Source organism: Hipposideros armiger, unplaced genomic scaffold, assembly GCF_001890085.2.
Source record: "Hipposideros armiger isolate ML-2016 unplaced genomic scaffold, ASM189008v1 scaffold_120, whole genome shotgun sequence".
Classification (NCBI taxonomy): Eukaryota; Metazoa; Chordata; class Mammalia; order Chiroptera; family Hipposideridae; genus Hipposideros; species Hipposideros armiger.
Window position 1 is genome coordinate 2,552,033 of NW_017731470.1, and position 25,090 is coordinate 2,577,122.

At 39.0% G+C, this 25,090-nt stretch overlaps 1 protein-coding gene across 1 annotated transcript in view; it reads left to right on the forward strand.

Moving 5' to 3' along the window:
- ARFGEF3 (ARFGEF family member 3) overlaps positions 1–18,969 on the forward strand; it is a 183,080-nt gene extending 164,111 nt beyond the window's left edge. The window contains exons 26-29 of the mRNA XM_019648090.1: positions 18–149; positions 703–824; positions 8,602–9,823; positions 11,178–18,969. Of these exons, the coding sequence (XP_019503635.1) occupies positions 18–149; positions 703–824; positions 8,602–9,823; positions 11,178–11,369 (1,668 nt within the window). The 3' untranslated portion in view covers positions 11,370–18,969. The remainder of the gene's footprint in view (positions 1–17; positions 150–702; positions 825–8,601; positions 9,824–11,177) is intronic.
- The last annotated feature ends 6,121 nt before the right edge of the window (positions 18,970–25,090 follow it).

Sequence of the window (25,090 nt, forward strand, 5' to 3'; positions counted from 1 at the left end):
GCTGTGTTTCTCTCTAGGATCTGTTGGGCTGCTTCCACAGCAGCACCGAGGGCTTCAGTGGGGAAGGCTGCCAGGTGAGGGTGGCGGCCCCCTCCTCCTCCCCCAGTGCCGAGGCCGAGTACTGGCGCATCCGAGCCATGGCTCAGCAGGTAAGGGCTGGGGCTTTGGATCCCAGAGGCTCTAGAAGCTTGACATACTGCTGGGACCCCCCTGAAGGTCTTATATCACCAAACTGCCTAGCAAAGTGTAGAGTAGCATGGACCCATGAGTAGTCCTGACAGCAGATATCCTAATTAACTGCTTACTCTTGTGTGGTATACAATATGATACCAAACAGATGTCACAGTCTGAGATCTTTTACAAACATAGCACCCTCTTTGTTTACTTTTAATTAATAATAAACATCAGCACCTGCTCTTTGGAATGTAATGAACGGTCACATGGCAGAAGTAGGGGGGTTATTAGTGTCAGTCGCTAACATTTACCGTTCTTCTGTTCCCGGGCTTTGCCTCTGTAACACACACATATTAATTCATTTAATTCTCTCAACATACCAGGTAAGAAACCATTATTAACCTCATTTTATAGGTGAAAAAATGAGTAGAGAGAGTAAGCCCTTTGCCATGGCCATCCAGCCTCATCGCTGTGGAATCAGGTCAGAGATGGTGGAGCTCTGAACTGTACCTTTGTGCACCCATGCAGGTGTTTATGTTGGATACCCAGTGCTCACCAAAGACTCCAAACAACTTCGATCACGCTCAGTCCTGTCAGCTCATTATTGAGCTGCCTCCTGATGAGAAGCCAAACGGACACACCAAGAAAAGGTAAGCAGCTATGCCTAAAAGTGTAGAGAGCTCATAAAGAGGAAAGTTCGTTTATTCCCAATTCTTGGTCATGGTAATCTAAGCTTTTGACAAGAATACTGAAAACACTTGTAGAGTCATTTAACAAAGGTTTTCATAGAAAATTGTTAGCCTGTTAACCATATTTCCCACATTTCATGCATATTAGTTTGTAGTGCTGCCATTGCAAAGTACCATTGACTGCATAGCTTAAACAACAGACATTTATTTTCTCACAGTTCTGGAGGCTGGAAGTTTGAGATTGAGATGTCAGCAGGGTTGGTTTCTTCTGAGGCGTCTCTCCTTGGCTTCTAGCTGGATGTCTTCACGTGATTTTTTTTCTCTGTACCTGTCTGTGTCCTAATCTCCTTTTCTTATAAGGATGCCAGTCATATTGAATTAAGGTCCACCCTAATGACCTCATCTTAACCTAATTATTTCTTTGTTTCCAAAGATAGTCATATTCTGAGGTACTATGAGTTAGGATTCAACATTTGAAGTTTTCTGGGGGTGGGGGTACACAATTCAATGTGTCTATAGCATCATACATATTATAACTTTTTAAAATAATTGTAATTTGATGTGTGATTCATATTGTTTCAGCGAGAAATACATAAACATCTCATGAGCAATACAGCTGTCAGGAGACAAAAAGATCTGTGCCCTACCACAAGAAACTCGTTCTTTTTAAATACAGGCATACCTCAGAGATATTGCAGGTTTGGTTCCAGACCACCACAATAAAGCAAGTCATAATCTTTTCGCGGGTGCAGGGTCTTGCCTTCAATTTGTAAATAAGTGCATCTGTGAAGTGCACTAAAACGAGGTATGCCTATACTATCATCCTACCTAAAAACTATTGTTCCTGGACTTGAAGATGAAAGCAATGACTGAAGTTTTCCATTTTTAAACTTCTAACACACTAATAGTAATGATGATAAATATTTGAGCATTATACGTGAAGTACAGTGGCTAGGTATTTTCACTCCCATTTATCTAGGAGGAAACATTCAAGGAGGCTGAGCCACTTATCCAGAGAACACATAAATGCAACATGGTAGAGCCAGCATCAAAACCATTTCCAGTTTAGGGAGAGTGTGCGATTTTTCTAACAGAAGTTAGCTGGTTAGTACAGCAGTTTGATACAATCACTTTGGTGAAATTTTCAGATATAATTTTTTTAGTCTACTGTGTGGTACATACAAAAGAATATGTGGAGGGTTCAAAAGTTATAAAGAATGAATAAAAATTAAAATAGCTATGAACCTGTCACCCACCTTCAGATATAGAACTACCAGTTTCCCATGTGCTCCTCCCCAATTCTCTACCCTGTTTCCCTCATTTTTATCTATTTTATGTACCAAATATTATACTCCTTTTCACATCTTTAAAGCATTGCTCTATTTCAGAATTTCAGTTCTCTTCCTACCTATTTATTCAAGGGTCAGCTGTACCTTAAACTATGAATCTGTTTCTCTCTGATGCTGACATTAGCATGTGTTACGTCAACACTTGTTATACAATTAATTCTCAATTATCCAATCTGGAGACTTGCTTTCCTGTGCACTTTGCATCAGAAGCAGGAAGGGGAGGTGTAAGTTTCACCACCTTCTTAAAGGGTGTGCTCAGAACAAGGTTGAAACACTTGGGTACCACAAATTGAAAAATTATCTGTCGAGTTTCATTTGCTTCAGACCTTTCTTGTCTCCTACCTGCATAGGTGATTAAGAGTTACTTATCTACAAAATTATTTTACTCTTTGGATATCTGTCTAAAATTTTGATCTCTTTAGTATTGTTTCTTTGTCCACTCTGTTTTCTTATTGCTGCATCATTTAGCTTGAACCTAAAGTAAGGAGATCTTCAGTCCTTTCTCACATGCACAGTTAGGAATTTTATATCCTAAAGCATGAAAGGGAATCTCTTGCTTGATAAAGATACTCCATAATGCAAACATGGCCTTGCATCAGCCCTCTCATGTTTGCTGGTAAAGGGCTTTCCATTTCTCAGGGAAGGTAATAGAAAATATCCTGTGGGATATGGTGTTTATACCTTTAGAAGGCTGACCAACTCACCCCTCTGGTTGTGCTTCCTACTTCAGGAGTCCAGGCTGCCAGAGGCATGGGGTTGAAGTGTCAGAGCCATTTCCCAAGGAAAGCATTTCCTCCAGGCAGTGGTCTGTTGAGGCGCCTGCATGGAGAACAAGTCTGTTTTGTTATTTAATTTGTTTTGGAGATCTACTGAGCACTAATCACACCAGACATTTTCCTAGGCCCTGGGGACAAGATGAGTAAGATGCTGCCCTGGCCCATGAGGACTTTACAGTATAGTGGGGAAGACAGGGACTAGAAGGATTTCCCTTCGGAGTTAGACTCGAACACTTGTAGACATGAAGCACTAAACCAACTTAGGGCCTGTTAGAGCCCTCTTCTTCAGAAAAATGCATATTCAGTGTTCCCAATACCTTAAGTAACTTATTAAAAATTAAATAGGAGCTGAGGAGAGGTGGGAAATAGGGAGTTATCATTTAATGGGATACAGTTTCTATTTGGGATGATGAAAAAAGTTCTAGAAATAGGGATGACAGTTAGTCAACATTATGTATGTACTTAATGTCACTGAATTGTACCTTTTAAAATGGTTAAAATAAGTAACGTTATTTTTTTGTGGTAAAATATACATAAGACATAAAATAACTAAGGGATTTGTTAGAATGGGTGACTGTTTGTGAATGACAGTTCTTTGCTACTTCCTCAGTCCATTTTTGCTGAGCATACTGTTTTCCCACAGTGTACCATGGCATGAAGGGCATGGTCAGCTTTTAAATGTATGGAAAGATTTTTGGTTTTCTTGTGCTCCTTAAAAAAGTCTTTTCCAGTGATGTCAGTGTCATAGTAGAGTGAGATGACCCATTTGTATCTCTTTTCCAATCTGCAACTAATCACACATCAATAACCCAACAAAGGTTTCTCTGCTCAACACACTACAACTCCTGAAAGATCCACACATCTGAAGGTAGCTGGATTGGAACACGTAGGGAGGAAGGATATGGATGCACCCAGCCCCCAGCAAACGCCCTAGAGGTTAAGGAATCAGGGTGCAGCCTCCACACCACAGCACGACAGAGGGTAAAAGAGGCAGTATGGACACCCAAGAATCAGCTCCTCCCCCCAGTTGCAGTGGTGTTTGCATGTCTGTGGCTTCCCTGCTAGAGAACAGCAGAACCAGTAGTCATAGAGAACTAGGTAGCAGCTCCTCCCCACAACCTGCGACATCCTGTCACCACGGTGATAGTGCCCTGATACCCAAGTGACCCAAACAGCAAAAGTACCCACCACCCTGCTCACACAGGCAACAACTCCCACAATGGCTACTCAACCTGCTGAATTGCTAAAATCAAAAGGGTACCTAAATAAGAAAGGTGTTCACTACTTCAAATGCACCAGCAGAGGAACAGCCCATCAAGCACTATGAACAACCAAGGTAACACAGTAGCATAAAAAGAAAATGACAATTCTCCAGGAATCAAACTCAAAGTCATGGAAGAATGTGTTCTAAATGATAGAGAATTCAAAATAGCAGTCATTAAGAAACTCAAGGAGATAGAAGAAAATTCAGAAAAACAGTTCAATGAGATGAAAATACAAAAGAAAGCATTGGAAATAGAACAGACCATATGGAAAAAATAATTAGTGAGATAGAAGATAGAAATCTAGAAAGGATTCAGTTGGTAAAGGAGAGAAAAATAAAATGTTTTAAAAATGAAAGAACTGGGCCTGCCAAGTGGCATGTTGGTTAAGAGCTGGCTTGGGATGCTAGAGGGCCCCGGTTCAGATCCCACAAATGAGGGCCAGTGACTCTGCCCTCTATAGCTAACATGCTGAACAACAGCTCAACCTGGAGCTGGGCTACTGTGAGTCGCCGGTGACGGCGTAGGCTGCAGCCCTGCTGCAGTGGGTTGCCATTGGCTAGTGTGTGTAGCCAGCAGCCAGAGTGAGCGGCCAGCAGCCGCCGTGAGCAGCTGTCCAGAAGCCGGCGACTGATCTACCTCGTCCAGGAAGAGCTCAATGATGGTGCCAACTTGGGCCAGTGAAGCAACATCCTCCATGACTAGACTGAAGAACAAAAGGACAACAACTTGTCTGTTCCCCTTCCCCCAATTCCCCAACAAAATCTTTAAAAAAAAAAAAAAAAAAGAACTCTATGAGAACTATCTGACTACATTAGAAAGGGCAACATAAGAATAATGGGTATCCTATTGGGTTGTCGGAAAAGTCATGATGTATTTTTTCTGGTTTTTGTTGCAAAAATGTGTCATGACTTTTCTGACAACCCAAAAGAAGAAAAAGAGAGGGAGAAGAGAACAGAGACTATCCAAAGAAATAATTGATGAGAACGTCCCAAAGCTGGGGAAGGAACTGAACATACAAGTACAAGAACCTACCATGTTTCCCCAAAATAAGACCTAACCGGAAAATAAGCCCTAGCATGGTTTTTCAGGATATTCGCAATATAAGTCCTACCCCAAACATAAGCCCCAGTTAAGATTGTCAGCCAGACATGACTGTTTAAATAAATGTAGGTTTTTGTACATGAATAAATGAATAAATGTAGATTGTTGGAGCAAAAATTAATATAAGACCAGGTCTTATTTTCAGGGAAACATGGTAACAAAACACCTAATTATTTCAAAGCAAAAAGTCCTTCTCTAAGACATACTATATTAAAACTGTCAAAAGTAAATAATAAAGAAAGAATTCTCAAGGCAGCCAGGATTAAAAAGGACCATAACCTACAAAGGAAACCCCTTTAGGCTATCATCAGATTTCTCAGCAGAAACATTACAGGCTAGGAAAGAGTGGAATGATATATTGAAAGATTGAAACCACCAGTCAAGAATACTCTCTCTAGCCCAGTTATCCTTCAGATAAGAAGAGAAATAAAGGCTTTCCCAGAAAAACAAGATCTACGTTACAAGAAATGTTAGAAAGAGATATTTTACCTGAAACAAAAAGACAAAAAGCACACAAAACTTTGAGTGAGGTGACAAAGAGATGCAGAAAACTGCAGCTCTATTTCAGAATATGGTGTTAAACAATTATTGCAAAGGTTAAAGGTAAAAAAGCATTTTGGCAGTGAGCATGCAATAGGGTACACATATATCAAATCATAATGTTGTATACCTGAAATTTATAAAATGTTATTGGGTTGTCAAAAAAGTCATGATGCATGTTTGCGACAGATGGCACTAGTTCATTTTTGAAAGTACTAGAGTCATTTGCATCTATATTATTGCTATGTCACTTGACAGCTGACAGTTCTAGCTTTATTCTAAAACAACTGAGCAATTTGGCTGTTTTGGAGATTTTATAACAAGTTGAAGATGGAAGACCAAACTATGCATTTTTGCCATATTTTACTGTTTTACTTCCATAAAGGGAAGATGCACATCAAGTTTATGAAAAGTTTCATAAAGTTTACGGTGACAATGCTCTACAAGAACATCAGTGCCAACGATGGTTCACAAAATTCCATGCTGGTGATTTTGATCTCTACGACACTCCTTGGTCAGGAAGGCCCACCGAGGTCGATGACAAAATAAAGGCATTGATCGAGTCAAACCCACATTACACAACACGAGAGATTGCATAAACATTGAACATCTATTATTCAAGCATTCACGACCACCTGAAGAAGCTGGGATACATAAGTAAGCTCGATATTTGGGTTCCGCATGAACTCAAAGAAGTTCATTTGACGGTGTGTATAAACATCTGCAATATGCTCATTAAACATGAGGAAAATTATCCTTTTTTGAAGTGACTGATAACTGGTGATGAGAAGTGGATTGTTTACAATGTGGTGTGCAAACAGTCTTGATCCTGACGTAATGATTCGCCTCAAAGGACATCGAAAGCAGACGTTCGTCAGAGGAAGGTTATGCTCTAAGTGTGGTGGGATTTTAAAGGTGTCGCATTTTTCGAGCTCCTACCAAGGAACCAAACAATCAATTCGAATGTGTACTATCGGCAATTGGACAGTTTGAACGAATCCATCATGCAGAAACCTCCAGAGCTTGTTAATTGTAAAGGAGTTGTGTTCCATCACGACGACAATGCGAGACCACACACAAGTTTGATCATCCGTCAGAAATTATTGGAGCTTGGATGGAATGTGTTGCCACACCCACCACACTCGCCTGACCTTGCGCCATCAGACTTCCACTTGTTTCACTCTCTTCCAAATTCCTTGCGTGGTATAACGTTCAATTCAGATGAGGCTGTAAATCAGTACCTTGTTCAGTTTTTTGCAAATAAAGAGAGGTCCTTCTATGAACGAGGAATTATGAAGCTCACTGAAAGATGGCAAAAGGTTATCAAACAAAATGGGCAATATATTATTGATTGATCTTTGTTCTTTATATAAGTATCTAACCTTTGAAAAACAGACAAAATATGTCATGACTTTTCCGACAACCCAATATTAACCAGTGTTACCTTGATTTTCAAAAAGTACTTTTCCTGCTAGTTATAAAAGTAATTTTCAAAGGCCTAGCTATGACCTTGAAAATATTAACATAATGTTTGGACCTTTGAAATCAATGTTTTTAATAAGTATTATCATAATATAATTATCCAGTTATAAGAACTACTTGCAACATAATGGCATTAAGCTATTTTCATGGACTTCTAAGAGCAATGAACAGAACATGAAACCATAAACCCAAACCACACTGGTGAATTAAAATGTTCAGTAAACATAGTACCTGGAGTTGAAATTGTTTTCTTAGTACAAGAATCCAGCCAAACGCAAGGGGTCAAATCATAAGCAACATTCACTTCTAAGGCTGCCTTATCCTGTCTGCACCCTGATTAAGAGAAGCAGGAAGTTGTCATGATTAGTGGGTTGTGCCTGCCTCTCAACCAGGAGTCCTGGCAGGTGTCTAGGGAGGAGTCTCCCTCCCTGACATCTCCATTCCACGCAGCTGAATTGAGAGGCATCTCACTGGATCTAAATGAGTGCTCAGGGCCCACAAAGAGTACCACGGTCATGCTGGACGACCAAAGTATGCTGAAGTAAATTAGTGTCCATTGAGAGACCGCTTTCTCTGCGAGTTTTGTGTTAGAAACCTGTGAGTTAAATTTATCTCTTAATTTTGCAGATGTTAGCCTATAATACCTCTAATGTTAAAACTTTTCAATGTTTGACTCTCCTCTATTTCACATGCTAGAAGCACTGAAGTTTTTACATATATGCATCTAAAGCATTAACACTTAACCCTGGCAAACTGGTTTGGTCCTTAGAAATCTAGACTTCAGTAAAATTGCTAAAAACTTTGGGTTTAAGAAAAAAAATCCAGGAAAAATTAATAGAACTCAACAGAAAATGTTACTTTTTTATTTGCTATGTTTTAATTTATTACAACTATGAAAGAAAATGTGTCCTATCCCATAATTGTGCCTACATTAAAAATATTTTATAAACCTCTTCTACTTTTTCCTAAGACTTGTAGATAATTTTTCATTCTGTATCACAACTTACATTAATTCTATAGCTCCTAAATTTTAAAAAGTATCTGGAATTCCATTAACCATGATTTAAATGGTTATTATATAAGGCCCTTTTGTAAGGAACACATTAAACTATAAGAAGTCTGTGATGTTGCAGATGTCATTTTGAAATGTGTAACATCTGAATTGCTTTAAAATATCTCATGTAAGGCAGAAGGCTACTAATCAACCCCTTTCTTTCATTTGAAGTGTTTCTTTCAGGGAAATTGTGGTGAGCTTACTATCTCATCAAGTGTTACTGCAGAACTTATATGATATCTTGTTAGAAGAGTTTGTCAAAGGCCCCTCCCCTGGAGAGGAGAAGACAATCCAAATGCCAGAAACCAAAGTGGCCGGCTTCCTCAGATACATCTCCATGCAGAACCTGGCGGTCATATTTGACCTGCTGCTCGACTCGTACAGGACGGCCAGAGAGTTTGACACCAGCCCTGGGCTGAAGTGCTTGCTGAAGAAAGTGTCTGGCATTGGAGGTGCTGCCAACCTCTACCGCCAGTCGGCAATGAGTTTTAACATCTATTTCCACGCACTGGTCTGTGCTGTTCTCACCAATCAAGAAACCATCACTGCCGAGCAAGTGAAGAGAGTCCTTTTTGAGGATGACGAGAGAAGCACAGATTCGTCGCAACAGTGTTCATCAGAAGATGAAGACATTTTTGAGGAGACTGCCCAGGTGAGCCCCCCAAGAGGCAAGGAGAAGAGGCAGTGGAGGGCTCGGATGCCCTCTCTAAGTGTCCAGCCCGTCAGCAATGCAGACTGGGTGTGGCTGGTCAAGAGGCTTCACAAGCTGTGCATGGAGCTGTGCAATAACTACATCCAGATGCACCTGGACCTGGAAAACAGCATGGAGGAAGCGCCCATCTTCAAGAATGACCCATTCTTTATCCTCCCATCCTTCCAGTCGGAGTCATCCACCCCATCCACTGGGGGGTTCTCAGGGAAAGATACACCTTCTGAGGATGACCGAAGTCAGACACGAGATCACATAGGCGAGCCTCTGAGCCTGAGGGGGGGCAGTGGGGAAACGCTGCTGCTACCCCCAAGCCCCAAGGTGGAGAAGAAGGACCCCAGCCGGAAGAAAGAGTGGTGGGAAAATGCGGGGAACAAAATCTATACCATGGCGGCCGACAAAACCATTTCAAAGTTGATGACTGAATACAAAAAGAGGAAACAGCAGCATAACTTGCCCACATTCCCCAAAGAGGTCAAAGTGGAGAAGAAGGGAGAGCCGCTGGGGCCGAGGGGCCAAGACTCCCCACTGCTTCAGCGTCCCCAGCACTTGATAGACCAAGGACAGATGCGGCATTCTTTCAGTGCGGGCCCCGAGCTGCTGAGACAGGAGAAGAGGCCCCGCTCGGGCTCCACCGGGAGCTCCCTGAGTGTCTCTGTGAGAGATGCCGAAGCACAGATCCAGGTGGGTACCAGGTGGCTTTCCCAGCATGCAGTGGAGGAAGCTGGCTTTCTAATGACAGCCATGTTCCCCTCCAGAGCACTCATACACATTCCAAGATTTGATAGACACCTATAGGAGACCCAGTTTCCCTCCAGTCAGAGGATTGTGTGAGACTAAGACCTGTGGCAGTGTGACACTGACATTTTATTCTTAGATAATTTCAGGAATTGTTTTCATGGGTTATAACAGATATTGTTGAGAATTAGGAACCCACCTGTATAAACAAGATGAAGCTAAAGCTTATAAAATGGATATGCTTTAACTGGCATGGAGTTCTGAGCTTATCATTTGAAGATGCACTAAAGAAAATCTCTAGTTATGAAGAATTATATAAAGGAAAAAGGCAGAGTTCATATTATTGCATGGTTATGCCAATGAATTGTTTTCATCTCAGGTTTTTCTAGCCCATCTGGAGCACATAAAAATTCTCATTCTTCAAAAGGCTTTGAGAGTTCCTGTTCTTTCATATATTTAATATTTGTAATTCCTTCATACATTAAAAAATGAACTTGAGAAGAAAACAGCGTTGGTACTGTTTTGTTTAATTTAAGAATAGATGAGATGGGGAAAAAAGAAATAGAAGGGTCTAAGAGAGCCCTTGAAAAATATGATGTTTACCTTAAATTGTGGACTCCTGTCACAGGCATACGTTAGATGGTCTTGGACCCTAGAATTTTATGAACCTATACAGAAATATATATTTTGAATAAACATAAAACTGGACTAAGTATGACTCTCTGGCAAGATACATTATTTTCCTCAAATAACTTGAACATAGAACTAAACTTCATAATTCAGAATCCACAAAAAATCATCTTAGACTAAATTTGCAAAAGTCTAGTCAAACTGAGAGGTATGGTTATTCTTTAACAGATGACCTTCGTGACAAATGCCATATCTTAATAATTGCTTTTCATGTCTTGGAGGTTTGCTTATGATTTTAAATGTTATCCTAAATTAAAGTAGAACTATTTCAAGTTTTCTAGGCATTATTATAGTGACTGCTGATTAAATGTGTCATATGTCCTGTGGAAATCTCATAATGAGAAAGTAAGGGTGTTTTTAGAAATCTGAGGAGTAAATAAGATTTTTGTATTTTGTGACAGCTGAGGATAAGCTATTCCTAATGTTAGATAAGTTTCTGCTATTCATTGTATATATGAAGTTAAAATGACAGTTTATTAGTAAAGACTAGTGTATTGCAGCCTAAACACCTAAAAAACTCATTTGCAAATTGGCAGGGCTTAGCCTCACCTGAGAGTTGAAAAGAAACCATGGGAGAAAGCCAGTAATTCTCTTAAATCCTTTCTCTTAGGCGTGGACCAACATGGTGCTAACAGTTCTCAATCAGATTCAGATCCTTCCAGACCCAACCTTCACAGCCCTCCAGCCAGCGGTGTTCCCGTGCATCAGCCAGCTGACCTGTCACGTGACTGACATCAGAGTTCGCCAGGCCGTGAGAGAGTGGCTGGGCAGAGTGGGCCGTGTCTATGACATCATTGTGTAGAAGACTTAACATTGAAGAAATTGAATAGCGAGGGTTAGAGTATGCCTGCCAATCAAGCTGATGGCGCTTCTCCACCAACAGCCCCACGGAAACTAGTGTCTCTGAGAACAAATGGCCGCTTCCTAACTAATCTGCTCTGGGGCCATTCTGGATACGAAGATGGTATCTAGATGACACCAATGATACTCTGATTTTGCACATTGTTTCAGAAGAGTCTCCTTGACACATTTCTAAATCTTTAAGTTAATTTCCCAGTGCTTTTGCCTGCAAAGTTATTGCCAACTGGGTTGCTTTCAAGAACCACTCTTTGAAAACATACATAAATCCATTTGATCCTTTTTTTTTTTTAAATTGCAATTGCTAAGGAAATAACTGCTGGTAAGTCAAGCTGATGTATAAACACTCAGACATCTAGTAACAAGCATTATTCACTGGAGAAAGATTTATGTCATGATTATGCATTTGGCGGGGAAGAAAACGAAAAGATAAATTCTTGGGTATCATAATCAAGAAAGGAATGACTTTCTCTGTAAAATATTCCAGAACATTTCAAAATTGTCCTAAGTTGTCAACAACGTCTTCATTTAAGGTACTATTGTGCCTTCATTTCCGTATTTCTAAAGGAAGACAATTCTTTCCTGGCAGGGTTGTAAGGGTATCTAATGGCAGCCTTTGACACACGGTACCCAGTGATATTTGCTGAGACAGATATTTCCAAGAGACAGAAGACTGACCAGCCACCCTGGCTGTCCCATTGGTCTTTGCTTTTGCTCCCAAGGCAAACAAGAAAAGGGAAAGAAAAAATGGTGCCTTAGTCCCTTGTTGCACAGACATTTCTATGCTCCACAGTTATCTGAACATATGCTATAACATTTGGTTTTTAAGGAAACAAAACATAAAATGCAACTTATTTGATATGAACACCCTTGGAGGAAAGGAACTCAGAGTTCTCCATTTAGTGAGCAGACTTCTCAGGGAAGGGAGCAGGAAGTGTGGGTTAGGGAGACAGCTGGAAGGGGTGGGAAAGGAGATTATGATGAAACCATTTTAAATCTTAAAATATTACACAACAACCATATGAAATTGTGGTGTCAATTATACATGCTCTAGTCTCAGAAGAAAACTAAAAAAGAAGGCACACAGAATGAAATCTAGGAAATTAAGTTTTTTGGTTTAAAATAGGTCTTCTTTCTGTGAAGTAAAGGTACCTTATGTCTGAAGCCTTTTTATTCAGGCCAATATTAAAAGTGGATATTTCTTTTCTTAAATATTACTAGAAATTAATCTGGAAGTTTTATCTTAGGTATGGAATATTTATATTTCTTAAATTATAGTAATGATGATTGAAACTCCCCAGTCAAGCCCACTCTCATACATCCTAGAATGTAGAGTTAGTTGCTAAGACATACATTATAATTTTCCCAGCCCCTAAAAAATGTATTCATAATTGAGTATGTCATTTGTCCTTTAAAAATAAAACATCACCTCTTCAATACTAAAGTAAAGATTTAAAACTGACAGCTTTATTCAGTGCTGGTGTTAGTAAACTTTGTCTTCCTTGAGAAATATGTCATCTATCTACAAGGTTAAGAGGAAGACACAGCTCCTGGATTTATTTAGGCAGTCTCAACAAAGGAACGTTATCATTCAGTATGCCACCTAGAGATCAACACAGAATCCAGAAGACATTTCTTTTAGTTCCACAAAACACCCTCTTTGCCTTCAGTTTTTACTCATTAGACAATGATTTGTTTAGAAACAGATTAGCTATCTTAACAAGCAATGAATTGTTCGGATAGCAATGAGAGCTGTCTTCTATACTTTTGAATTTTTATATTTTGTAAGTTATAAGAATTGAAAGTTGGGTAGATAGTTTTTGGTTTTCTTAACAAAGCAGTGCACCATGGTTGTTCTGTTTCTTTTTGTAACTTATCCTAGGTTCAGTTCTCCTTTGTGAGCCTGTGAGTACTAGAAAGTTTACTGGGCGGGTGGGGGTGGGGGGGAGGCTCCAGTGAAGAAGAGTATCCAATCAGAGTAATCACAAAATGTTTATAAGTAGCGATTTTTTATAAAACATAAAAATTCAAAGGAGGCCAGTCTCAATGTATGAATGTCATGTACCAGAGTATGATTGTCAGTTATTTAGAAATCAGAATTCATTCTCCCCATGCATTCTCCATTCTGGGATCCAAGCCTAGTTTATGAAAATAAATTTACCCCACACTCTCCCCAAACACTGTTCTAGTACTAGTCTGATTATGAGTACCAAAAGTAAAAACCTGAAAAAATATACATAGCTCTTCACCTGTAATTTTAGAAGAGGGTTTTGTTCCCTTCCCATCACCTTTTCTATAGCCTAAGTCTCACATTGTACTCTGTGTTCCACATCCATGTCAGATTTCAACCAGAAAATTAGCTAAGTCACAGTGATAATTCCCAGAGGTATTTGCAGTTGTCAAAAAGTACATTGCTTGATGCAAATAATCTCTAACAAACAGGACTTCAGGTCACAATGAAGTTAGTCAAATCCTCCCAGCGATGGAGAAGAAAGGGTGATAACTAGGAACCCTTCGTAGACAAGGAGTCCCTCCCCAGACTGCCCCAGTCAGTCCCTCACATTCTTCTTCGTGTCTCAGTTTCTGCCTTTCCCCATCTCTTCCTTCACTCTCTCCCAAGGTCTCTGAAAGACCAAGGTCAAGACAGCCTATGTAGTTAAAACAGTTATTACTATATATTTACAGATCTGAGTAGAATAAGATTTTTCACATTGCTTTCAGTTGCCTATATGTACTGCCAAAAGTGTGTTAACATAAGGTTTGGATTTACTCCCTTTTTTCTAACATTTTGGTGAAGTCGCATCATGGATACTTGGAAAACTCAAAGTGTAAAGGAATTGCTGATGGAACAGCTCAGCCAAGTATGCCCTACTCTTCATCAGATTTCTCCCTGTCATGAGGTCATAGGTTTGATCTAGGGCTAATAGACTGTTCATAGGATCTCTCCTAGCTTTTGCATCTCCTGATCAGCTTTTAAAGATGCTTAGGCTGCCTCTTTATACCATCTTGTTCTCTCTCCCTGTATGACTATTTTCTACCCTTCTCCATTGATACAAAATTAGGTACCTTTTACCATTTTTAGGCTATGTAATGACTGGCTGAGGCCGATGTTAACATACATAACAGCTCAGATTAAAATATTTTCAATCAACTATGACAAAATGATAACATAATTTAAAAACATCTTTAAGTGGAAACTTCTTTGTACAGTATCACTAGGCTTTTTGTCCTTGCTGTTTTAAGGAGATGGCTTAGACAGGGTCAGTTCAGAGAGTCGAATAGCCTTAACTGTGAGAAGGTAATGCAATTATGTAATAGATATCCTTGACTTCCCTCAGATACATCACAACTCTGCTTACATAGGAAAGTTTTCTTTCAGAAAGGAAAATCTATTCATGTCAGTCCCTTCAAAGTAAACAGAGTGAAGGCCTTTGTTTGGAACTGATGACAATAGCAAGAGGTTACAAACAGCAGGAAGGAGGTGAAATTTGTTGAATGCCACTGTGAATATAGACCCTTTACCTGCACTATCATATTTAATTCTCACAATAACCTTGTGAAATAGGTACTGTTTTCCTCATTTTTTCAGATGAGGACGGAGACCCAGCAAGGCTAAGAAATTTGCCCAAGATAACAGTACATGGCCAAGTTGGTTGGGAAAGCGGTGTCCCTGAATTCAAAGGCCATGTTCTATTATACCATGCTCTAAGTGCCCAGAGTAAACACTTTAGTGTCTCAAGGAATTAAACAGTTAAAATTAGTTGAAAATATTTGATTGATGTCCCAGATCTATAATGTTATGGGGATATTTCAAGTAGGCTTAAAAAAAGTGTTTATACATAGATTATATGTAACATAACATTTTGAGTGTTTGCAAATAAAACAAAACCTAAACTTTAATCTTAAAGCAGACCTTCAGTGGTAATTTAGGAAATTTGCCAATTAGATGGATATAATGGAGTAATATTGTTCATGGACAGCTGTTATGCAGGAAAAACATGGCAGTCTGTGTCCGGAATGACATGCACAAATTGTAAACCTTTTTCAATTACATTTAATCACTCAAATAAAGTGCCCTGTAGCCAACAGTGCCTCTCTACTTGCTTCCCTGAGAAGCATATAGTACTAAATTTATAGGTCATCATCAAAGTTTGGGAATATGCAAAATAAATGATAACTATTTTTCAATTGCACCCTTTAAAGAGAAAGTACTGATTAGACAAGATTGTTTAAAGATCCAGGAAGTGAGGTCATCAGGTCAACATCCATAGTAGCCATGTCCCATAATATCTAAATATTTCTACTTACTTTGCAAAAAAGGAAACAGGCATAAGGAAAATCCAGAACTTACATGTGCTTGGGTACCACGTAGGCGATCCTAGTGAGACTTAGTGTGGCCTTAAAAAAAGCAAGAGACTATTTTTAAGCACTTTTTGTTGAAAATATGAGCTTGTTATTGGACAAGATTTATGAAATTGGTAAAGAATTGTTGTAATTATGCCTCATCAAAAAAAACAACAACAGTGTGTTTACCTCATTCATTAGTGGAGCGATCTAGAAAACTGTTTGTCTTTTTGTGAGATCTTCTTCCTCTACTTGTATTGTCATGTTTGTGTTTGATGTAGAAGTAACTAATAATTAAGTTTTGGACTAGAGCACCATATAGCTTTCCAAAATACAATGATTACATCAGGGAAGACGGACCCCCCCCCAAAAAAAAAATTCATCTCCTGGATAGTCTAAGGGAAACTCAGTTGAGAACAATGCTTAGTTTCCTTATAAATAGTGACACCACTTATTATCAACTGAAGAAAACCCACTACCACACCACTAGCACCATAGAAAACCATTTTCCTCTATTTTTGTGTAATAATGCAAGGGGTTTCTAGGAAGGAGAGGCTGGCTGACCCATCTTTGTGACAAAATTCAGCCAACTGCTGGTCAATCCCATTCAGTTACGGTCCTTCCAGTCTGTTCACCCTCCAGGAATTGTTCGTACCATTAGTTCCTCTCCTGAAGGTTTAACAGTGGTTGTCTAGTATCTTCTGACTTTAGCACGTTAGCACAAATCAGTCACTTGAAGGGCTGGTTAAAACACAAATTGCCAGGCCCAGAGTTTCTCACCCAGTAGGTGTGGAAATTTGCATTGTTAATTAGTTCCTAGGTGAGGCCAGTGCTGCTGGTCTAGGGATCACACCTTGAGAACCACTACCTTCAAAAAATTTCCAACTATTACCTTTAAGATCAGCCTGACTTATCAAGCACTAGAGAAAAACTGAACTTAACCTTGGACAGACATCTTGGGATTGGATTCTCTACAGCATTCCTGCTCAACCTTCCCTGCTTCCAGGTTCATTCTACCAACCATTGGTTTTTTACAAGCTAGAAGACAATGAATGTATTCGTTCTATGGAACAGTGACATCAGCGTACGCTTCTCTTGTCTTTGTATTTGGAAACATTGATTCTGTGGATGATCGTTTGTATCACGTTGGCCCTTTGACTTGTGCTGAGGTGATTTGAAATTAAAGTATGTGGTGTTTGTGTTTCTTCTGTTCATACAGTTTTAATGAGATATGTCCATGTTGATTGCATTACAACCTTGGCTCCTGGCTTCCAGAGGTTTTTAAGTAGTTGCTTGCTTGCCAGTAGTTTTAGATCTCTCATTAGTCACCAAAATATCAGCACGTCAAGTTGTACTACTTGATGTACCTTCTTTCACGTAACTGTCTTGTGTAAATTAATATTTTAATTTCCTGTGTACCTGCAAAGAGTTTACCAAATGGCTTCATGGAAATTTGAAAATGGGACCAACTCCCTTTTGAGCAGTATACGTGTCTGTTTTAGAGACTTTTCAGTAACTATGTTGTGTTTGTGCTCATATCTGCAACATAAAGACCATATTCATTATCTCATCTTCCAAATGATGGGAGAAATGTAAAAGGAAATCAATATGCATTGGGAATACAGTGAAATCATGTTAACCCAAATATAGGTGGGGCCTTAGTTTATTTCTTAACTCTTTATTCAGTTAATTAGCTTTAGAAATTCTTTTTCCATGGGAAAAAAAATAGGGAACACAGAGGAAATAATTCATGAGAAAAAAAAATTAAATACCTTAAAATGATCACCTATGTATAAGCTATACTAATTACACATAATTCTTATTGATTTAATAAAAGTTTCTCTAAATACTTTTTTAATACCCAGAAATCATTTAAATTACTTTAGACTGTTGTGTGAATAGAAAGTAATGACTATATTTTTTAGAAAGCAAATCAAAGTGTTAATGGTATCAAGGATTCAAATCCTTGCCTCTGTGAGTGGAAATAATTGAAGTTTTTTGGGGTTTTTTTAATTTCACTTTTGTTTTCCATAATCTTTTTTTGGTTTGTTTTTGGAAATTATGTATGCATTTAGTTATCTTATTTATTTAAAAATTAAATTTAAAAAATTAATCTCTAGGAATAATTTATTTTCAGTTTATCTTACCAACTGGTGCCAAAAAGGGGAGGAGTGATCTAAAAGCCAATCTTTTGAACCACCACATAAAATATTATGTTTTCTCTTAAAGTTAGGGGAGCTCAAACCCCTGACTCTACCAGCCACCGTGGCCATCCATGGCTACCTCATGATATGTACAAGCTACATTGTATTCCTCCCTCTGCTGTTCTTTCTTCTGATTTTTGTTGGAAGCGGTTCTCTCTAATACAAATCAGTTTCCCACTAAGTGGGCAAAACTGGACAAAGTATAATGCTTTTGATATTTTGGTTTCACTTCGTTTGCAACCATGTGGTGGAATGTACGGGTATGGCGTGATGGGGGCAGATGGAGGTGCCTAGAGGGAAAGGATGATTTTGTTTGTTTTTGTTTCTTGATTTGTTTTTGGTGGATGGGTGGGGGGTGGAAGTTAGGAATTAAAAGTTTATTGCCCTAATCATGCCAAAATACTATTATTCAAGATTATTTTTCTGCTTTTCTAAGAGGAATGAATTTAAATAACTTACATTATAAACAGTTCCCTTACAACCATCTCCCCACTGTAAGTAAAGCCAATGAGTGGTAAGGGTCCTTTTATCCTTTCTTGCATTTTGCCAAAGAATAGACTTGTTTTCATTGAAAATTATAAATAAATGAAGCTTGGTATAGCCATAATGATTTGAGTTAGTATACCATTTTATCTACAAAATGCAAAATCCATCCTTGCAACCCCATTCACCAGGAGCCTTGAAGCATTTTGTTTACTCTAAATGACTTGTTAAAGAAGTACAGTTTTTGTTTTTCTTTTTTATTTAGTCAGTTTGGTCACATTTATTAAAGAAAAAAAGAGTTGAAAACTACCCTCATTTATATGTTGATATAACTGATTTGATATAATCTGTTTGTTGTTTAACAGGTCCCTGTAAGCAAGCTTGCAAGTGTATTTTGTGTACATTTTATCTGAGGTGAAAATGAAAATTCTAAAGAGAAAATATTTTAAAAGATATTGTATTTATGTTGCTTGTGTTGTAGAATAAAGATTCAAATGCATTTTAAAAATCTGATATGTGAAGCAATTTTCTTTTCTGAATAAATATATCTGAATAATTTATGTAAATATCCTGCCTAAAGAACTAGGTTCCTTTCCATGGCATTTCATAACTCTGAATAAAGAGCCCCCCTTCTAAATTCTATAACACAGAGATAGTCTCTGCTGACAATTTAGTACATGCCTAGAAAATACATTTGAAGATATATATATATATATATATATATATATATATGCAACCATTGTTTCCTTTTTTAAAAAAAGAGGGCTTATTTTACAATATTGATTTTTTTTCTTCATAAGAATAGGTATCAAATGCATAGTATCAGTAGATACTGATGTAATTTATTCATTTAAAAAACTAAGTTTTGGGCCGGCCAAGTGGCTCAGTTGGTTAAGAGTTGGCTTGGGAGTGCGAGCTCTGAGCTGGTTCAGATCCCACATGAGGGCCAGTGACACTGCGTCCTCTACAGCTAAGATGGTGAACAACAGCTTGATCTGGAGCTGGGCTGCTGTGAGTCGCTGGCAACAGCATAGGCTGCAGTGGGGCTGCAGTGGGCTGCCGTGAGCTACTGTGAGTGGCCGGCAGCCAGCGTGAGCTGCCATTAGCCGCCGTGAGTGGCTGTCCAATGGCAGGCGACCGACTGCCTCATCCGGGAAGAGAGCAATGATAACACCAACATGGGCCAGTGAAGCGAGATTCTCCACAACTAGACTGAAGAACAAAAGGACAGCAACTTGTCTGTTCCCCTTCTCCAATTCACCAATAAAATCTTAAAAAAAAGTTACCTTTTGTTCATAAATAGCTAAACCTCTCAATCAATAGGAATATTATTACTAAAAGGTAATACAGCCACTTTAAACTTTATGATCTTACTGGAATGCAGTTTTAAAACTAACTGTTTCAAAAGCCTATTAATAGTATAAGCCTAGGAATCACCAGGCCCAAATTATGGAAAACTGCTGTTTGGCTACTAGAAGGAGAAAAGACAAACAAAATGCCATAGAGATGGAATCTGTGATTCCATGATTATAGTCTATCACATACTCTGGTAATCTCACAATTGTATTACTAACACTTGGTCACTTCCATCTTACGGACAAAATGAAACTAAAATAGACATTAACGTACTTTGCACAAGGACATCACACACTTAAGGGACCAACCACGTTCATGGATGGAGACAGCTGTGGCAGAGTAGAGAAGGCTTTGGGCCATAGCCAGTAAAGCAAGAGTTCACATCCCAAGCTTTGTCCCTTCTTGGGAGTGGGAAAAATCAGACAACACTTGAGTACAGAGCTCAAGGTTCCTGCTCTATAAACTGAATCAAAGTGGTGTTCTAAGATAACACTAGAGCCCCAATGTTGCAGTGCTCTGTAAATGCTAATGCCTAACAAATGCAAACTGCTGGGTGCTGAAGGATAGCCCATTTCATCAATGGCCCAACTATTTTGCAAGATGATTTATACTTGAGATCTAACGTGTACATAATCTTGACATCATATCCATGAATGCACTACAACACAGAAAGCTTCACATTCTGTGCCAATCTTATAGAAGCAGGTAGGCACCTCAGATGCAGATCTCTGTAATCAAAACATTTTGGAAATAAATTGTAGGTCAATAGCCAATTCTTCCATTATTCATATCCAGCAATTAAAAGATTATGTGCCTAAATCTATGTGTCTTTCTTTAAATAAGAGACTTGATACACTTCAGATCTTTGGCTTGTGATCAAAACTTGTATTATAATTCAGCTTTGATAAATATTTCATATCATTAGAAAATTTACTTTCCCATCCGGCCTCAAGATAGGTTCAATAAAGCAAGTGAAAATAAAATGGAAGCATAACGCAAGGCTGTGGCTTTCACATATTGACCGACGTTCTTGTTATTCAAGCCTTTGCAAAAGCACTCTACGACTGCCTTTTATCTCTTCCTTGTTTGTTTTTCATTTATTGATTCCTAGTCACAACATCTAGTCATTGGTGCCTTGAGTCTGCCCTATTAACTTAATCTGGTTGTATAAAATATTTTGTTGTCAGAGAATCTGTCCAATTTAATGATCTCAGCCAAATTCAGATGGCAACAGTATAATTAGATCCCACCAAAGTTTATAAGCAGTTTCCAAATGACACACACACAAAAAAGACTATTTCAACATGCAGGGATCAAATTCACAGCAGTTTAGAGCTGAGAACTCAAATGCTGAACTTTAGATGACTTTGCTATAGTTTTCTAGTCTTCCCTACATCTATACAGGCACACCTTGTTTTATTGCGCCTCACTTGACTGTGCTTCACAGATGTTGCAGGTTTTTTTACAAATTGAAGGCAAGACCTTCCACCAACAAATAGATTACAGCTTGCTTTATTATGGTAGTACTTATTTTACTTCAGTGGTCTGTAGCCGAATCCACAATATCTATGAGGTATGCCTGTATATTAATTAATTGCTATATTGAGCTATTTTTGTAGCCGGTATAAATGATATGAGGAAGTAAAACAACATTCTTTGCTAGTGTCTCTAGCAGAGACTATAAAGAAAATAAATTTGATTTAAATGTTATGATGCAGAAGGCTCCATTATAATTCAACTTGAAAAACTGAGCATTGAAGTTAATTTACCAATTATAAAGGAAAAGATACTGTCGGTTATATTGTAGTTGAAAGTTTAATATTCCAAGGCTTGTTTTAATCTGCACCTATGACAGCCATCGAATCAGTAAATACTTGGATTTTCTGTTTTAACAATGTGTTATAAAAATAACATTCTTCTAAAACCTAGAATAGATTTATTTTTCAAGTGTGAGGACTATATATTATTACAAAACTTTCATATCAAAACCATTTAGAAATAAGCCTCTTGGAAAACTAACTGAACATATTTGACATCTGTTTTAAGCTCAACTAACTCGAGACACAGGCCGGGTTTTACATTAGTATAGGTTTAGAGAGTTAAATTTTACACTGTTAAATTGATAAATCTAATTTAACTAGCTCTTATTCCTATGGGGGGGAAAGTCTATAAAATCTTTGGGGATTAGAGCAGGGCATGGGGATAAAAATAACACCTCCTACTTGCCAGGTCTCTCTGTCAGCCCCCAGTCACGGTTGGTGGGGCAGCAGCCCTCCCTCTCCCCACACTCAGCTAAGCACCTCTCTGCATTAACTCCTTCCTTGCTCTTGCTACTCCAAGGAATCAAATGGGGAAAAGTTCACACAATCATGCAGATTGTGCACGAGACTCCCACTGAAATGATACACAGGACTCAGTAATTATCAGAATAACAGGGATTGTGCCTTTCATGAAACTGTGGACTGGCCAATATTCAGGAATGGGCACAGGTATGGACTTATAGGACCAGATCCCTGATCCAGACATGGTCAATGAATGCTACCAGGCCACCTTTCTTCAATACATTAAGTTTCTTTTTTTAATTAGAGTGTATTGGGGTGACAATGGTTAGCAAAGTTACATAGGTTTCAAGTGTACAGTTCTGTAACAAATAAAGAAATAAACACTAATTGATACAGGCAATAGTTTAGTGGTTACTAGAGGGTAAGGAGGGAGGGAGGTGGTAGATGAGGGTAAATGGGATTGAATATATGGTGATGGAAGGAGACCTGACTCTGGGTGGTGAGCACATGATGTGATGTATGGATGATGTAATACATTAAGTATTGAGGCATTAAGTAGACTCCTGTGGCTGAAAAGTATATTTGAGCTATTAATCTATGTTCTTTTTTTCTCCCAGGATTTTCCCCATACCTTTTCCCCTACTCAAGTAGATAGCGGGCTCAGAGGTTCATTGTTTCAAGGGAGGGGTATAATGGGACAGAATGACCCAAAAGATTGTCTGTGACATCCTTTGGCTCTTATATTCCAAAAGCCTAAGTCATACATATACATACTCATATATATGTATGCAAGTGTGTGTGTGAGGGTGTGCGTTTTAATGTGGGTTTTGAAGGAAGAGTGTGTCATGAAAAGGGAGAGTGTAGACAATCTCTAGGGTACAAACATGAGGGGAAAGAATTCCTTCCTCTTTGACCAGAACTGAATTTCCAGGGCTGGGAGGAGAGGAGGTTCAACAGCAAAAAGGCTGCAGGTCGGGGAGATCCCCTGCACTGCTAAGATTGTAAGAGCCCAGGAAGGCAGGCCTGCATGGAGTCCATGGCTGCAGGCTGGCCAGACAACCTGGGGAAAAGTCCTACTCCCTGGGCGTGGTGCAGGGTAGCAGAAAGATCTCCCCGCACCTCAGCTCCTGGTGTAGAAGCAGCAGGGTGAGCAGCCACCTGGCACAATGGAGGCTCAGAATACTTTTCAGTTAAATTAGAGAAAAATAAGGAAAATTAAAATTTGATACAAGAACTTGTGGGCTAAGATGTATACTTGCTTTTGTAGCGAATAATCTGAAAATCACAGTATTCTGTTTTTACAAGGAAATTCAAATGAGAATGGCAGGGGAAGACAGCTGCCCGTAACAAATGCAAAATTATTTCCAAGGAAGTGCCAAGCATTGGCAGTTGACAAGCCCTCCCAAGTTCAATGTCAGTGCCTCTCAACATCAAAAAGGTGTCTGCCCACTTTGGGAGCCCAGATGCTTCATTAGGTCATCTTCTATTATTAGGGTTCCAAACTCCCTCCTCTTGGATGTATGAACTGTTTGACAGTGAAGTTTTCTTCGTCCCACTGAGCAGGGCCCCAGCTGCTGCAGATAAACCAAATGTGTCCCCACCTGATTCCATAGCCTCCCTTCTACTTGCTTCTGGGTGAACTTGGCCACCTCAGCTCCCATGCTGCCACGGCTGCAGTTGCCCCACTTCATGTGTTAGCTAACCTGAACAAAACACCTCCCACCCCACGTGGATTATAGCCATGCAGCCTTAGAACTGTAAATAGTTTCTTTGTATAATCTTCAATAAGAACATAACAGGACAATGGCTTCCTGCGTGACTCACAACCTCGGTCAAAAATATACTTCCCCTCACCTACAATCCCTCCTCCTACCCTAGCTCACTTATACACCTGAACTAGCTCAGCTACCTAGACAGTCTCAAATTGTAATGTACACAGGAACCATTTGATTGATTGTTGAACTTGCACATGGCCAGGCCTCCCCTCAGAAATTCTGACCCAGTACGGAAGGTATAAGAATCTGCATTTTGACAAGCTTTCAAATGGACTGTGATACACAAAGATCTCTCTTTAAAAATAATTCTAAGAAGCTAAGTTTCATTCTAGATTCTCATTTAAAGGCTGTGATTCTAAGGATCTGATATATAATCGGACCTAAAATTAAAAGGCTGGGAGTTTGGTCCCTAAATAGAAGTGTTTAGGTGGAAGCCCAGAAGTAGGTAGCAGTTGTCCAAGCATCCAATTCCCAAGGTAGCTTTACTTTAGAGCAGAGATTTATAACTTGGGGTACGTGAAGATTTCAGGGGTTTATGAACAGGGAAGGGAAAAATGAGAGCCTTATTTTTATTGATTTCTAACTGAAATTTAACATGCCCTTCCTTAAATTTGGAATGTAGGCGACAAACCACTGTAATGAAGGCAGGCCCTGTGACTTGTTACCTAATTACAGGGCCCTCAACGTTCTCGCATGCTGGGAGTTGCTATTAGAACCAGTACTAGATTTTGTTATTTAATGTGTTAATAAGGAAGAATGCATATATATGAGGTCTGACAATTAAGTTGGTGAACTTGCTGCAACAATGTTGCTAACCTTTTTTGATATCAGAGGGATTATTCATTATGAATTTGAACCAACTGGACAAACAGTTAACCAAGTTGACTATTTGGAAGTGCTGAAAAGGCTGCGTGAAAAAGTTAGATGAAAATGATCTGAACTTTTTGCCAACAATTCATGGCTCTTGCATCAATCACAACAATGCACCAGCTCACACAGCACTGTCTGTGAAGGAGTTTTTAGCCAGTAAACAAATGACTGTATTGAAACACCCTCCCTCCTCACCTGATCTGGCCCCCAATGACTTCTTTCTTTACCCGAAGATAAAGGAAATATTGAAAGGAGGACATTTAGATGGCATTCAGGATATCAAGGGTAATATGACAATAGCTCTGATGGCCATTCCAGAAAAAGAGTTCCAAAATTGCTTTGAAGGGTGGA